The sequence below is a fragment of the Anabrus simplex genome, chromosome 7, assembly GCF_040414725.1.
Source record: "Anabrus simplex isolate iqAnaSimp1 chromosome 7, ASM4041472v1, whole genome shotgun sequence".
NCBI lineage: Eukaryota > Metazoa > Arthropoda > Insecta > Orthoptera > Tettigoniidae > Anabrus > Anabrus simplex.
Window position 1 is genome coordinate 32,706,925 of NC_090271.1, and position 17,732 is coordinate 32,724,656.

The window sequence follows — 17,732 nt, forward strand, 5'->3', positions numbered from 1 at the left end:
TCACAAGTGGACAGCTCGCCCACATGGGCGTCAACTTGAAATACATACTTGCAGCAGGCCATTGTTATTTTGTAATAGTCGGTAGTGTGGTGTGTAACGTGTGTATAAAGATAGACACAAACATCCAGTCCCCGATCGAGAGGAATCTACCATACGAAGTTAACATCCCAGGCCCGGCCAAGAATCGAACACAGAGCACTTTGAACCAAAGGCCACTGTGCTGATCATTCAACCAAGGAACAGGACTTCATACTTCATATAAGAATAAATAATTTCACTCGTATTATGCCATAAATACACTTATACTTTTTTTATTTGCAACTGTGGGACAAAATAACCCGATGCGAATGTAGATGTACCTTCCTGACGCAAGTAGTTAAGGGATATAATTAGGTAACATATGTCATGTATTACACATAGAAAGCTCTCAAGTTAACTGAGTGAGAAGTTGTGTTCATTGGGGATATTCTAACTGGTCTTCATTTTCTAGGACCTGTACTTCTGTATATTTGAGGTAGATCGCAACGAAGGAAACGTCATTAGCTCAGTCTCCGAACTGTTGCGCACCTACACTCAGCCTGTAGTACATGGAACAACAACCTGGGGAGAACTCTCCAAGTCAGCTCAAGGCCTCGAAGACATACAACAATTTCTTGGAGATGTTGATGACTTTCTAGACTTTCTTTCAAGTAAGTAAAATTGTAGCAGATATTTAGTTGCAATGGAACCAAAGTCATATTGTCTGAGTAAAGTCAGTCCTCTGCAAAGAAGGAAGCTAAATACACACCTTTACAAACATTTGGAATATTACTGCAAATCAGGGGTTCTTATTCCTTTTTGTGCTATGGACTGTTTTGAAAATATGATGAAATTTATGGAAACACTCCCTATTGTGATAGTACGTATATCACACCCTCGAATTGTATGTAGAAGTTAGAGATATTATTGTCAGTATTCGATTTATTATTATTATTATTATTATTATTATCGGTATTTCATTTGTATGTTTTGTCATTTATATTTATAAGCTGGGAGATCTCCACATATGTAGGTATGAGTAATTTGTTTTGCACAAGTGGGAAAACATTGCTTTAATAACTCTGGTAATTTGGATGAGTCATGTGGCTACCCCAGTGTCTTATGAGATGTATTTGTTGTTGTCGTCGGGAAGTTCTATGAGTCATGTATATATCCCAGCCAGATGAGATGAGCTTGTTGTTGTACTAGGGAAGTTCGATGACTCATGTAATAAACCCGAGCGTTTGTTTATGTCTTGGGACCAAGTATGAGTTCAGGGCATGGTCTTGATTAGAGGTTCACTCATGATTGGCTGGCAAGGAACAATCCAGACGTATCATCTGAGAGGAAGGGGAATGCTGAGGTCTTTATATAGTTTGACATCACTACGGAAGAGAACCACAACTGACACACTGTACGGGAAGGAAGTGGTGCTGATATACGGTACTAGAGTGATACGGCTGCAATGGACTGGACTTCAAACATTCGTGGAGCGTAGTCTTGTTATGTTCGTGGAAAGTGGCTGATCAACAAATTATGGAAGGCGTACGCATTAAGTGTTGTAGTACTTGTGGAGGTCTGGCATTATATGTTGGTGAAAGCTATCTCAGAATTTCCATAATTTATGTTGAGGATCGACAGGCGTGTGTTGCTAAAATGTATATATCTTTACAACAAGTGTTAAAGTCTGTGAACACAGTATTACGAGGTACAGTATCTGTGTGATGTTATAAGTACCGATTTTGAGAATCGGCAAGTAGTATTGATACAGAGACAGTGAAGGGTATTTATCTACATATATGTACATTGTTCATCAGACTATCTACAAATGGTGGTTTAGTTCTCGCTTTCGTTTTCCCACTGTTTTCATTATTGTTGTTGTTGTAAATATGGAGTCTTGCAGCAATCTTTTGTGTGTGTATTACATGTATAATTTTGTGTGTTGATGAGGTGTTCATGCATGGATTTTGTTAAGAATATAGTTAGCTATTCTAGAATCAGTGAAGTTATTGATGATCCTACGTGCAGTTCCTACCTATTTAGTCATTTTCAGAAGGTTAGGTAAGGCCTGCAGCAGATGTACCAGTACGCAGCATTATGTACACGCACTGGGATATAAAGTTTATCATGCTCTATCAAAATTCGAGGGATCCATTCTGGTGAACTCTGGCACCCATACTACGGTCATTTTGATTAAATATTTTAATTAATTTATTTCAATACATTATATTCATGAAGTTTTGAGTATTTTATTTATTTATTTATATATTTTTATTCATGATATTTATTTATTATTATCATCAAAAAGTTACACTATAACCATATAAATATAACTTTACAGGCAAATAATATACTTTAGTTTATTGAAAACTGGTTTCCTCATAGAGCATGATAAAGTAAACAATCTTAACAAAAAATTACGTTTCTCAGCCTTTATAATGCTAAAATAAATAATTGTTTTATTATATTTTCTTTTATTCATAATGGTTTAGGACCCATGATCATCTTGTACACTTAATCGCACTTCTTTACCAATGTATATATGTACATCTTATCTTATAAACTATGGTTTACAAACTAGAAGTATCGTAACACAATGCAAAATAACATTACATAAGCAGAATAAATGTACATTTGCACACATATTCACTCTTCAAGATTCATTGAACTTGGCGACATGAATTACGGAGATGCTAACAGCAAGACGACTTAAAAAGAATTAAAGCTATTTATGGCTCTGATGTAATGTGGGAAAGAGTTCCATATTCTAGCTCCATTCGAAACAAAGGAACAGTTATATGCTGCTGACCTGCCGAGAGAAATATTAAGTCAGCTTCTGGAGCATGTGTTATGATGGTGAAAGTAGGATAGGAAATTCAGTAGTCAAGATAAGTAATATGGGGTACTGGTATCTTAATTTAATATTTGAAAGAGCAATGCTGCTACAGGGAGGTTTTTTATATTGTTTAAATTTTAGAAGGGGAACTTGACTATAATAAGTAGTAATATGAACATAATAGCATAAGAAGAAGATAAATCTAGTACAAGACTTCAAAGCTCATTGTAATCAGTTTACTTCTCCTTCCGTGGCATCTATTAGATTTGCATCAGTAGAAAAATATATGGAGGTTAAGAATATTTATAAGACTAATTTTCATGTTTAATGGCAGCATTTTGATGATATTATAGTGAATGGAGGGAGGCATGAACTTTTCTGCAGATATTGTTTATTTACTTTCTGCAGTTAAAGCTCTTATTTGAAATTACATCAAGATTTCTTACGAAGTTTTCATATGGAATTTTCCAGATAAAATGAGTAGAGGTATGTTTTTGTTCCTTCCCATACTACACTCACTGGCAGAAAAAAAAGTGAAACACTACATATTTCAGACAAAATGGAATGTTAGTCCATTTGAAATAGGGTAAACATAAAATACTATGACATTACAAATATATGGCAATCTATCATAAGTTAATTAGCCAATTTGAGACGTTTCAGTGCAATAATTGATATTGTTGATCATGACAATAACAACAGTCTACCAACATGAATTTGGAAATGTCGAAAGCCGGAGATCTGCACAGTTTCGTATGCAGTCCATTTGTCTGTATGTTTTCAAGACATTTCCATTGCCTCTGTAACGAGTATTACCACCTCCAGCCACTGTTACAACTGCGGTTCGATCAGACATGCTCAGGATGCAATCTCAAAGTTCTCTTGTGGTATAAGCTCCCATTCTGCCTAGAGAGCAGCCCGAAGCTGAGCCAGTGTGTCAGGGGAACGACTCCTAGAATGTCTTCCAAGCATATCCCAGACATGCTCTATGAGGCTTACGTCGAGACTACACAATGCGCTCAATTCCGACTTCATCCAGTTACTCTCAAACACAAATGACAATGAGTGGGCGAGCATTGTCATGCATCAGGATAAAGTTCTCACTGATGACAGGTGCAAAAGGCACCACATGATCCACTAAAATCTCCTCGATGTATCGGTGGGATGTCAGACTTCCATTTTCGACAAGCACAAGCTCCTTACATGCATCAGTGTTAATCGCAGCCCAGACCATCACAGAGCCTCCATTGACCAGTGTCCTTGCGGACAAAATACAGGGTGAATAACATTCCCCAGACCTTCTCCATACTTTCTCCCTTCCATCTGGTGCCCTCAAACAGAATCTGGATTCTTCAGTAAATAGCAATGGGCTCCACTGCTCCACAGTCCAGTTTCGATGGGCGTTGCCGAATTGCATCCAAGAGACGCGGTGTTCACGTGTAAGCAGAGGTCCTATGCTGGGCCTCTTGGACTTAAAATCCGCTTCACACAACCTCCTCCTTACTGTCCTTTCGCTGATGTTCGTGCCCCGTACTTACCGCAGACGATTTCTGGCCTCCACAGCTGTTGTGTGTCGATCATGAAGAACATGCATTACGAGAAAGCGATCATTGCGCTCAGTAGTGCTCCTCCTACGACCTAAATTGGGCCTCCTGGTGAAGTTATTGTCCTGTCTGTACCTTTTGACAGTTCTATACATGTTAGAACAAGATGTGCCTGTAATGTCTTCTTCTTAGTGTATACTGGTCCATCCTCCACAAATGCTAGGTCCCTTGCTGCATTTTCAGGTGAAAGAGCCATTATGGCCTGAGTGAGAAGTGCAACTAACTGTTGTAGACAAGCCATAATGTCCATAAAAATAAGTGGCATAAGCTTTCATAGCAATAAACCTTAAGGCAGCTCTTTGTGGTTATTCTTGTCAAAAGGCGGGAAACGGCAGTACTGGTATTGTGACTGTCACAATCAGTAATATTTATCAATTATTGCGCTGAAACTTCTCAAATGGACTAATTAACTTAACAATACATTGCCATGTTGATGTAATATCGTAAGTCAACATTAAATTTTGTCTCAAACACATAGTGTTTGACATTTCTTTGCCGGTGAGTGTAATTTGTTTCATCTGTCCAACAATAGTAGATTAAAATTTTGATGGATTTATTGAAACATACTTTCTACGTGCAGATATATTTTGCAATTCAGAGTTCATATAATCTACTGCTTGATTAATCTCAGAAATTTTGGATGATGGTTGATCTATAAATAATTAGCATACAAGTGGTATTTACACCGTCATAGTTGTGCCGATATATCATTCATAAGGCTCGGATAATCTATTGGCTTAGTCCCATTTCCTGATACGGGGTCAGGGATGAGATGGGGTGAAATTGTATGGCTTATTTTTATGCCAGGATGCTCTAATGCTGGATGAAATGAAATTAAATGAAATGGCGTACGGCTTTTAGTGCCGGGAGTATCCGAGGACAAGTTCGACTCGCCATATGCAGGTCTTTTGATTTGACTCCCGTAGGCGACCTGCGCGTCGTGATGAGGATGAAATGATTATGAAGACGACACAAACACCCAGTCCCCACGCCAGCAAAATTAAACAATTATGGATAAAATTCCCGATCCTGCCGGGAATCGAACCCGGGACCCCTGTGACCAAAAGCCAGCATGCTAACCATTTAACCATGGAGCCAGACGAGGAGATGAAATGAATGATGGTGCATGAAAATAGGTAAGAATCAGCTGTGGCCCATGAACAGGAACCAGCTTAACATTTGCCTGGAAGTGTAAACGGGAAACCACAGAAATCCATTCTCAGGATGGCCAAGAGTGGGTTTCGAACCCACTCTGTCTCCTGAATGCAAAAGTAGGCTCCATATCCATAGAGCAATAATGTTTGCGGCCACTCTGCTCAGTTTCATAACTATAATGTTCTCTCTCATTCTCCTCAACCTGATGGTTGGTGGGTAGCATGCTGTCCTCGTCCAACGACCTTCTATCCTGAGCCAGCTGCTTGATTAGTTGATATGGATGCCGCCCTTTAATGCCATCGAGGAACCCTGCTCTTGGTCGTCCTCTTGTAGTCCTTCCTTCCAGTTTCCCTTCAAGCAGTGTGGTGCACCATGATGAATGCCGGAGTAAATGTCCTATCCAACTAAATCTTCTTTTCGTGATCATTTTCTCTAGACTGATGGTTTCTTCAGATCTCTTGAGAACTTCTTCATTTGTTAGCCTGCGAGTCCAGGGAATTCATAACATTCGACGCCAGCACCACATTTCAAATGTATATATTCTTTTCTTATCAGCCTTTAATAGAGTGCACGTTTTAGTGCCATAGGTCACAATGCTCTAAATGAAGCTCTTAATGAAATGCTTTCTCACTGGTAGGGATATTGCCTTGGAGGTCAACAGGCATCTTTTTTTATAGAAAGCTTCTTTAGCCTGAGCTATTCGAGAACGGACGTCCTTTTCACACCTCCCATCAGATGTAATGATGCTTATTTTATTTAACTAAATACATTTGATTTATTTTCATACTGCTGCTCTTAAGTGACAGTTGGTTCCATAATTCAATCCCATCAAGTATGGTTGATGATGATATATATAGGCACGATAGGACAAACAGACGAGGTGGTGGGATTGCTCTATATATTTTAAATCTATGTTCAAGAGTAGAGTCGTACACACATCTAATCCTGCTGCAAAAGCTGCTCCTGAATATATGTTTGTAGAGGTGTTTTTTTGGTATTGTAAAAATTCTGGTAGCTGTAGTATGTAGGACTCCTGATGCAGTGTGGGACTTCCATGACTTAGAAGACAGCTTGCTGAGACTGCGACCATCTTATGAGCACATGATTGGTTTTGCAGACTTTAATACAAACTTATATACCTAGAGCAGCGATGCCTTACAACTGCAAGATACTTTAAAATCCTGTGACATGACTATAATGCCTCTTAAACCCACCCACAATGTCCATACTTCTGCCATCTGCTGATACATTCATACACCTAGTTGTAATTGTAATATTTTATGGCCAGCATAGGACCACACGAGTGAATTATACAAAGAAAATGTAGCTTTTCTATGCTTCCAATACTTCTTCATCCTCTCAGATGCCGACATCCTTTCTTCTGTTGAAAACACTCTACCCTTTGCCATTTTATTAATTTTGGTTTCTAGTCTCACATGTGTGTCATTGAGAATCTTAATTTTATCTGTTTTGTTCTTGAGATCATTTAGTGTTATTTGTAGTTCATTAATATAATTCTTAATTTCTGTGATCCATTTAATCTTGGTATTGCTATTCCACAATTTTTTCTACTAATTTTAGTTTCTGGTGTTCTAATAAGATGTCCAAAAAATGAGCTGCACTTCTTTCTAATTGTGCTCAATACTGGTTGGATATACTTATAAATTGTGTTATTTGAAGCTATTGTTGTGTGAGATCAGTTAGTGTAACCTCTTTGATTCTTGTTACTCCTGAGATTTGTTTACAAGAGCTTTGAAATAAGCAAAGAAAGACACTTCAAGTTTTAGTTTGGTATCATTTTTGCAATCGTAAGATGGCTTCCATGTATATATGTGTATTAAAATAAATGTGTTCGATTATTGTGGAATTGTACCCGTGTTTTATCGTTTTCGAAGTGCATTCCCAACATTTGGCGACCGTGACAAGACATTAGACAGTTATATAATCATATAAACAGTTTCATACGTAGTATTTCAAGCATGGAAGTGAATATAGCTGTGACAAAGAAATCAAGAGCGGTATTACGGCGATCAATAACCAAGATCTACAATGAGCTCGACGCGTTACTACAGATGCCGGAGAAAGATACGGAAAGTATTAGTGCACATATGGATCTATTAGAAACAAAATTTCATGAATTAACAGGTATGGATACTCTTATCTTCACTAATATGATTGAGAACGTGGAGGTTAGGGATGACGAGTTAGACAAAGAAATCAGTATGGCTGACGAGTATAAGTTCAAATTTTATAAGGTTAAGACTGTTGTTACAAAATTATTAAATGAAGACCGGAACTCAGAAGCTACTGCAGTATCAGTTAATTCTAACTCGTCACTCCAAGTTAAGCGTTCATACAAACTGCCTTTGTTGCAATTGAAAAAGTTCGGAGGTGAACTAAAAGATTGGCTTCCTTTCTGGTCACAATTTAAGAAAATTGATGAGGACCCTCTTTTAGACCCTAGTGATAAATTCCAATACCTCATACAGGCCACCACTTCTGGATCCAGAGCAAGAGATTTAGTTGAGAGCTTTCCTGCTGCCGGAGAAAATTACTGTAAAGCAATATCAAGTCTCAAAGCACGCTATGGGAAGGATGATTTGCTGGTAGAAGTGTACATTAGGGAGTTGTTAAGTTTAATCTTACAGAATGCTGTGAGCCCTAATAAGGTGTGTTTATCATCCCTCTATGATAAGCTTCAGAGCCATATAGGAGCCCTAGGAACCTTAGGTGTCACAACGGACAAGTGTAATTCCATGCTTTTACCACTAGTAGAGTCATGTTTGCCTGAGGACATTCTAAGAACTTGGGAGAGAACTTCTTCAATCGCGCTCATTGGCCAGTCTTCTTCAAATTCAGCTGTTGAACCAGGGGGGGCTAGTGTCGGTGACCAGAGTGTGAATTCCAAGAATCGTTTAGACAGTTTGATGCAATTTCTTAGATGTGAAGTAGAACAGGAACAGAAGATTACTTTTGCTATGTCAGGGTTTGGTGTTTTGTCTTCTGTAGCTGTCAAGGGAGGTCCAAAGAAGAAGGAAAAGAGCTTGAATTACACCACTAATCCGAATGAGAACATTCCCACAGCAGCAGGTCTCCTTACTGCATCTGGTAGAGAAACAGCAGGGTGTGTCTTTTGTTCGTCTAATCACAAGTCTCAAGACTGTATTAAGGCCCAGAAGATGACTTTGCAAGAACGTTGTCTTGCACTTGAGACTAAAAGATGCTGTTTTTCTTGTCTCAAGGTCGGACATCCAGCGAAGAAATGTAGAAATAGGCCTAGGTGCATCATTTGTAGTCGAGGACACTTTGTGGTTATGTGTGATAAGTTGCCACAAACCCAGGTAGACTCAGCCGTAGAGAGACCGAACTCAACAGGAGACAAGATGACTTCTAGTGCGCAAGTCCAGAAAGATGAAGCTTTAGCTAGTTTGTTGAACCATTGTGGGGTGCTGATGCAGACACTAGTTGTCAAGGTTCGGGGCCAAGGAGTTGAGCGGACTGTAAGAGCATTAATTGATTCAGCATCACAACGTTCCTACATTTTGAAGAGTACAGCCACGGAAATGGGATATCAAACTGGCAGACAGGAAAATATCCAACACTCGCTATTTGGAGGTACAACCACTGGAGTATACCATCATTGTGTGTACACTATTTATCTCTCTAGTCTGGATGGTAGCTACAACTGTCACTTTGAAGCATTAGACCAAACAAGAATTTGTGGTGCCATACCTTCAGTACAGCAAGGTCCTTGGATTGAAGAACTAAGTAGTCAGAACATTGTTTTGAGTGACATCGAATCTTATGGACCAATAGAAATATTAATTGGAGCTGATGTTGCAGGCAAATTGTTTACAGGAGGCCACAAGATACTAAGTACTGGACTAGTGGCCATGGAAACTCGTTTGGGATGGATTTTAATGGGCAAAGTACCTTCAGAACATAGGAATGAGGAAAGTATGGCTATGGTGGTGACTGCTATGCTAACAAGAGAAGCCACCATCACAGATTTGTGGACTCTAGATACTTTAGGGATTAGCGATCCATCTGAGAAACGCAGCAGATCTGAGATTGAGTCTACTACACAGCAACATTTCCTTGATACAGTATCAGTCAATGAAGAAGAGCAGTTTGAAGTTCACCTCCCATGGGTTGAGAACCATCCTCCACTGCCTGATAATTACCAATTATCACTGAAGAGACTGATGTCTACTGTTAAGAGATTGAAGACTGAAGGTTACTATGATGCTTATCAGGAAGTACTAGATGATTGGCTGAGGGAAGGGGTGATAGAAGAAGTGCCTCCTCAGGAAATGGATGTTCATTGCCACTATTTGCCTCATTGTCACGTTGTGAAACCTGGATCAACAACACCAGTGCGCCCCGTGTTCGATGCCTCGTCTAAAGAAGATAAACAGCCCAGCCTCAATCAATGTCTTGAGAAAGGCCCTAATTTAATTGAGAAAATACCTTCCGTGTTGGCTCGTTTCCGACTGAAGAAGGTGGGAGTTGTTGGAGACATAAGAAGAGCTTTTCTCCAGATCAGCATTCATGAGAGAGACAGAAATTTTTTGAGATTCTTGTGGTTAGACAGAAATGGAAGTCTCAAGACATACAGACATTGTCGTGTTGTATTTGGAGTCTCTCCAAGTCCTTTTCTATTAGAATCATGCATCAAACTTCACCTTGAAAATACATTAGTACTGTGTGAGGAAGGGAAGTCACCATGGCCCAAGTCATTTGTGGAACTTCTTACCCATAGCTTCTATGTTGATAATTGCCTTGCCAGTTTGGACGATGAAGAACAAGCTAAACAGTTTATTGATGTAGCTTCAGGTGTCATGAGGGAACGGCAATTTTGTCTTCGAGGGTGGGAGTTGACCGGAAGTAATGATGTTTCCGGACCTACCAATGTGTTAGGACTCCTATGGAACAAGTCCGACGATTCCCTAGCAATCAACATAGATAACCTTCTTTCGATTAGCTTCGAGAAAATAACAAAGAAAGTTATTTTGAGTGCTGCCCATAGAATTTTTGATCCGGTGGGTGTCACATGTAGTGTAGCATTAATACCAAAATTGTTGCTTCAACAGACTTGGAGAGAAGGTTTGACATGGGATGAAGAAGTCAATGAAGAGATCAAAATGAAATTCTTGAGTTGGCTTGAAGAAGTTCCTCTTTTAGCTCAAGTCAAGATTCCTCGTTGGTTGTCTAACTGCAACAGCCCAGACGACTCCTGGACACTTCACATTTTTTCAGATGCCTGTCAGACATCATATGCAGCAGTTGTATTCCTGCGTGTTGAGCAAGGGGGTGAAGTGAGTGTTCACTTGGTGGCTGCCAAGTCAAGAGTTGCACCAACTGGAAAATCAGGCAAGGGATTGACCATTCCCAGGTTAGAACTTTTAGCAGCTTCAATAGCAACGAGATTATATGCATCGATTGTAAAGGATTATTGTATTCCCGATATTAAGGCAATTTTTTGGACAGATGCTTCAACTGTTCTTGCTTGGATTCAGCGAAGTGAAGCATGGGATGCTTTTGTCATGAACCGGATTAAAGAGATACGAGAACTGTCAGTTGGTTGCGAATGGCGACATGTTCCTGGAAAAGAAAACCCATCAGATCTTCCATCACGCAGATGTTCTGTGAAGAAGTTGATACAATGCCGTTGGTGGGAAGGCCCTGGTTGGTTGAGAGAAAATCCAGACTGCTGGCCACAAACTGACTTTTCTTATAATGAGGAAGAGATAAATTCGGAGAGAAGGAAGAATGTCGTTTCATTGATATCAAGTAATTCAGAAGACATCGGTAAAGATTGGTATTACCAACACTTTTCTCAGTACAAGAAAATTGTAAGGATGGTAGGCTGGATGTTCCGCTTTCTGACCAACTGTCGCATCAGCAAAGCTCAACGCATACATCGTGACCTGACAAGTGAGGAATTTGTCACGGCAGAAAGGAAGATTTTACGGTGGGTGCAGGAGGAAGTGTTCATAGATGTTTTCAATTCCAAACTAAAGAGCTTACTTCTGTTTGTTGACGAACAGGGATTGATTCGGTTGATGACCAAGATATCAAACCGGGATGATGTCAGGGACTTTTGTCATCCCATTGTGCTCCCAAAGGCGGATCACCCAGTCGTTCAGCGACTGATTATGGACGCCCATCTTAGCAACTGTCATGCTGGTACGCAGATGCTTTTGTCAATTCTGAGGCAACAGTATTGGATTCTAGGAGGTAGACAAACAATTAGAGCTGTTATTAACTCCTGCATGATTTGTAAACGTCATAGTTCAAAGAAGTTGGCAGCTCATCCTTCACCTTTACCTGAGAGTAGAGTGCGTGACGCAAGAATTTTTGAAGTTACTGGAGTTGATTTTGCTGGTCCTCTCTACATCAAAGCCGATGATGGAACCTCGAAGAAGGCATGGGTTTGCTTATTCACTTGTGGAGTTTACCGTGCAGTTCGATTGGAACTGGTATCTTCGTTATCAACAGATAGCTTTCTACAAGCTTTCAGACGTTTTTGCAGCAAACAAGGAAGACCTGTCATTGTCTACAGTGACCAGGGAACAAATTTTGTTGGGTTTAAGAACTCCTGTCACAAACTGGACTGGAATGCAATCTCACAATACAGTTCAGCACGGAAGATAGATTGGCGTTTTAATCCTCCAGCTTCGCCATGGTGGGGAGGTTGGTGGGAACGACTAGTAGGAATGCTCAAAACTCTTCTCCGTCGAGTGCTTGGTCGATCATCTGTCAACTATGAAGAGATGCAGACAATCCTCTGTGACTGCGAAACCGTCATAAATTCTCGGCCATTAACCTATTTGTCTGACAACCCATCAGATCTGGCTGCTCTAACTCCAAACATGTTTCTACACGACATAGAAGAAGTAGGAGTACCTGAGTATGACCTGTTCGAAGCAGCTGATCTTCGGAAAAGACTGCAGTATCGCCTTCAGTTGAAAAAGAATCTTAGAGAAAGATTTCGTACTGAGTATTTAGGTCAGTTGAAGTTATTCGCCAGCAAGGATAAGCCACATGATCTCAAACTGGGAGAAATTGTTTTGGTTGGCAATGATGACACTAGAAGAATGGATTGGCCATTGGGACGAGTTGTCGAGCTTGTTAAGGGAAAGGATGGCAATGTTAGAGTAGTTCGTGTCGTCACTGCTTCAGGCGAGCTTATAAGGCCAGTTCAAAGAATATACCCACTAGAACTCGAGTTTCACCGGGCGAGTTGGCCGTGCGCGTAGAGGCGCGCGGCTGTGAGCTTGCATCCGGGAGATAGTAGGTTCGAGTCCCACTATCGGCAGCCCTGAAAATGGTTTTCCGTGGTTTCCCATTTTCACACCAGGCAAATGCTGGGGCTGTACCTTAATTAAGGCCACGGCCGCTTCCTTCCAACTCCTAGGCCTTTCCTATCCCATCGTCGCCATAAGACCTATCTGTGTCGGTGCGACGTAAAGCAACTATCAAAAAAAAAAAGAACTCGAGTTTCAACCACCTGAGGATACCCAGGAAATCCGAAACCACCTAAGGAAAGACTTTGTTCCAAGTGAGGAAAATATAAAGGATAATCACGAGGCCGGAACATGTGACTCTTCTAATCCTGCTGAAGATGGTCCTCAAGTTTCAAAGCAGACAGTGAAAATAACTCGTCTAGGACGATTGATTCACAAGCCAGAAAAGTTAAATTTGTGATATGTGTCAATTAACATATTTATTTGTGTTTATATTATTGAATTTTATCATTTTGTAATTGTTTCAGGACTATTTTATGAAAGTGGCAATTTGTGCATAAAGGGTGTAAGTCAATTCATGTTAACATTCATTTGACTTAGGTGGGAGGATGTTGTGTGAGATCAGTTAGTGTAACCTCTTTGATTCTTGTTACTCCTGAGATTTGTTTACAAGAGCTTTGAAATAAGCAAAGAAAGACACTTCAAGTTTTAGTTTGGTATCATTTTTGCAATCGCAAGATGGCTTCCATGTATATATGTGTATTAAAATAAATGTGTTCGATTATTGTGGAATTGTACCCGTGTTTTATCGTTTTCGAAGTGCATTCCCAACACTATTTTCCAATGGCCATTAATTTGATATTGTTTAATTATACATCATAGACCTACCAATAACAAATAACTCCCAAAACTTCTTCACTGTCTAGTATCTGTTGCTGATATGCTTAAACATTACCTTATATACTGACTAAATACCGACAGAAATATGTAACATTTAGAGACTTTAAGGGCATGAATTTAATACAGCTGAGAAAAAGATTCACAGGACTATGACATAATGATGAAGGAATAGAAATACGGTGATATATTTGTCCATCTAGGCAATACTACTACTATTTACAATTTTTAAATTGCAAAATCATTACATAATTAGTATATGTTTCAGCAAAGATCTGTTTATGGTTTTCCTTGACACTGAGAAGGCATATGACAGCACTGCAAGAGAGAAGATATGGGAATGCCTGAGAGAAAGGAATGTGCCAGAGGGACTGGTGAGGAAAGTTCAGATGCTGTATGAGAACTGTACCAGCTGTGTGCGATTGGGTGACGGACATTCATCTCGGTTCAAGACTGAAAGTGGAGTCCAGCAAGGCAGTACACTATCCCCATTATTGTTTATCACCATCATGGATGACATAATGAAGAACATCAAGAAAACCTCTAGTGTACTAAATGCAATGGCCTTCGCTGATGATGTTATGATTTGGGGAGAAACTGAGGAACAAGTGCAGTTGAGACTCAATGAATGGAAGGTTAAGTTCCATTTCAAGATAAGTGAACACAAAACGGTAGTGATGGCAATAAACAGAGAGAGACGACCAGCGAACATTATGCTAGGAAACCATCCACTAGAAAGTGTGGAGACCTTTACATACCTCAGTAGTATAATATCTCAAGATACAATAGCCACAAAGGAGGTGGCAAACAGAGTCCAGAAGAGCTCTCACTTTTACGAGCAAGTACAAACACTCCTCTGGGATTCCAAAATACCAACGAAATCAAAGCTGGTGATGCTCAATCAGTACTTGATACCAATCTTAACCTATGATATTGAAACCTGCACCCTCACTATAAAGACTCATCAAGGTTGCAGGCATCCGAGATGAAGTTTCTTAGGTCCACGATTCAGAAAACCCTGACTGGACAAGTTAAGGAATGATGTGGTTAGCAAGGAAGCTGGGATTGTTATGTCATTGTTAGAATGGGTCAGCATGTCCAGACTGAGGTGGTATGGGCATATTATGAGGATGGAGCCAACAAGGACAGCATATGTTAACTAGGAGATTCATGTGGCAGGGAAACAGATGGTAAGAAGACCAAGGACCCACTGGATGGATATCGTAAAGATGGACATTGCAGATCGAAGAAGGACACTGGAAGACATCATTAACAACAGAACATATCTCAATAAGACAGAATGGAAGAAGCTCGCCAACAGTACCTGGGAAACTGGAACTGTAAAATGATGATGATGATTCAGTCTCTTTGGGCCATCTTCAGCTACATTAGATAATATAAAGGGACAAAATACAGAGGGGTCCAGAAAAATGTAGACACACTTTGATAGTTAATATCTTTCGGAAAAAAATGGCATATCGTTGCAATTCTTGCGCGGTAGTGTAGACCATTGTTTTCTCAACAGATGATGTTGGTCACGTGAATGGTGCAACAATCTTGGTGGGCGTTTTCCAGCAGATGACAGTGCAGCAATGAATGAAGTAAGATTGTCGTTTGAGCAATGCAAGGCCGTATTGAAGTGGTACTGGAAGTACAAAAACATGATAGACGAAAAATGGCAGGGGTGTAACGTGTGCGGAACTCAGCCACCAACAGATACAACAATTTATCGTATTTGGGATAAATTTGAAGCCTACGTACTGTTCAGGATATGCATGAATCAAAAGTCTGGCCGACCAAGAACATCAACAAGTCCAGCTTCCAGCGCTGCTTTGTTGCAACATTTTACTAGGTCACCTCAAAAACCTGTTCATGAGATTGCATGTAAAAGTGGGGTAAGCCGATCAACCGTACAACAAATTCTGAATGCTGCAAAGTGTACATTCCAAGATTGCTGCACACTATGAACGAGGACAACCCAGATTGAAGGAAGGAGTACTGCGAGTGGTTTGAAAGCTTGCTTCACGAGGATGAACAGTTTGCAGAAATGGTTATCTGGTCTGACGAGGCGCAATTCAAACTGAACGGTACTGTAAACCACCATAACTGCGTGCACTGTGCTCTTGAAAATCCTCACATTCACGTGGACAAACATGTTAATTTATGCGGTGTTAATGTGTGGTGTGGTCTGTCATTGGGCGGCTTGATTGGCCCATTCTTCTTTGGCTGCTAATGGGTATCACTTGGAACACATAAAATAACATTCACCCCATGCAAGAATTGTAATGGTATGTCATTTTGTTCCATTAACATTGACTATCAAAGAGTGTCTGTATTTTTCTGGACCCCTCTGTATACATATTATCAAAACAGTCAGTATGTTACATCATTATTCTTACAGTCTTAAGCGATAAAAAGTTCATGAAGTAAAATGCTCCCTTTTTAAAAAAAAACATCATGAGAAAAATGAGCTGGAAAATAAAAATGAATTAAAGTGTGTAAAATCCTGTAGAAATGAAGCAAAATGTTCAGCCAACCTGCTCCACTAAGCAATATGTTGCGAGCTGTCGGGAGAGAGATGGTGTAGAATAAGCCTGACTGGATCGTTTAAAGATAGGAAAGATCATAAGATCAAATTGGAATTCAAGAGGGCAAAGTGGGGTGAAGATTCAGTTACAGGAAGAGGAATTAGGGAGTGGAATAATTTTTCAAGGGAAAAATTTGATAAATTTTCATGCTCTTTGAAATAATTTAGGCTGGTCTGAGTGGCTCAGAGGGTTGAGGCACTGGCCTTCTGACCCCAGCTTGGTAGGTTCGATTCTGTCCCTGTCTGGTGACATTTGAAGGTGCTCAAATACGTCAGCCTCGTGTCGGTAGATTTACTGGCATGAAAATGAACACCTGCGGACAAAATTCTGGCACCTTGGTGTCTCCAAAAAAGTAAAAGTAGTTAGTGGGACGTAAAGCTAATGACATTAGTATGAAATCATTTAGGAAAAGACAGGTGAAGAGAACTGGTAGGGAATCTGCTACCTGGGCAAGTCCTAACTGCAACGGATGTGAAGCATAATCACCACACCTGCTTCATTGATGGATTGGTGATCCTCCCGCATTGATTGGCTTGCCGACCCAGCTTCCCGCTGGGATTGGTTACCCGAACCTGCCACTGGGTTGCTCGGCCTAACGGGGGCACCTCTTGTAGGTTACGTGCTTGGAGTTGGAGTGTGAGAGGCTAGAGGACTCAAACTTACCAAGTCCTTATGATATTGTTGCAAGATGGATTGCAATGATGCGTCACACTCCCATTACGCCCTCTCCTGTCAATATGAGTGGAAAGATATGTGCTGCGTTTGGCTGCAATAACTATGAAGTGCAGAAGAATTTGCAGTCTTTCTTCCGTTCCCTTGTGACAAGAAAATGTAAGTAAATACTGTGTTTGCATACATATTCTTCCAATTACAAAGATATTTTTATAGAAGGCCTACTTCCTAAACTTCTGACCTGCAAAACCCATATTTTAACTAGCTTAAAATATAATCTTATTTTTTTGTATTAGTGCAGCAGTTAACCTTTAATACCAATGTGGTGTTGTAGGAGTGATCTGTGGGTTTTGATTTAATTCAGGAAAATGCATATGCATATGTGTGTGGCTGGTTGTGTTCCAAGTCACCCTATTTGGCATGCCGTAATGCGTAGTAAAACACTGAAGAAAATATGGGTGATTTAAGAAATGTGATGATGATGCAAATTTGCTTTACCCTAGTGTAATGGCAGTATTGCTTACAGGGAAATTTTGAATGTTTTTGCGGCTAAATTTATAGATTTTCTTTCTGTTAGTAGGCTTAAGGAAAATTGCCTAGCTCTTAAATGTAAATTCATTGAATCGTGTGTAAGGAATGTGCCGATATTTTTATTGACAAGTGTGCTAATGTGATGTACAGTGCTTTTAAATGAGAAAAAAAAAAAAAAAAG

General features: G+C 40.0%; 1 protein-coding gene across 1 annotated transcript in view; it reads left to right on the forward strand.

The window, feature by feature from the left end:
- Positions 1 to 17,732, forward strand: part of LOC136877673 (dynein axonemal heavy chain 8) — a 353,345-nt gene that overhangs the window by 18,755 nt on the left and 316,858 nt on the right. The window contains exon 2 of the mRNA XM_068228699.1: positions 491 to 689. Within this exon, the coding sequence (XP_068084800.1) occupies positions 491 to 689 (199 nt within the window). The remainder of the gene's footprint in view (positions 1 to 490; positions 690 to 17,732) is intronic.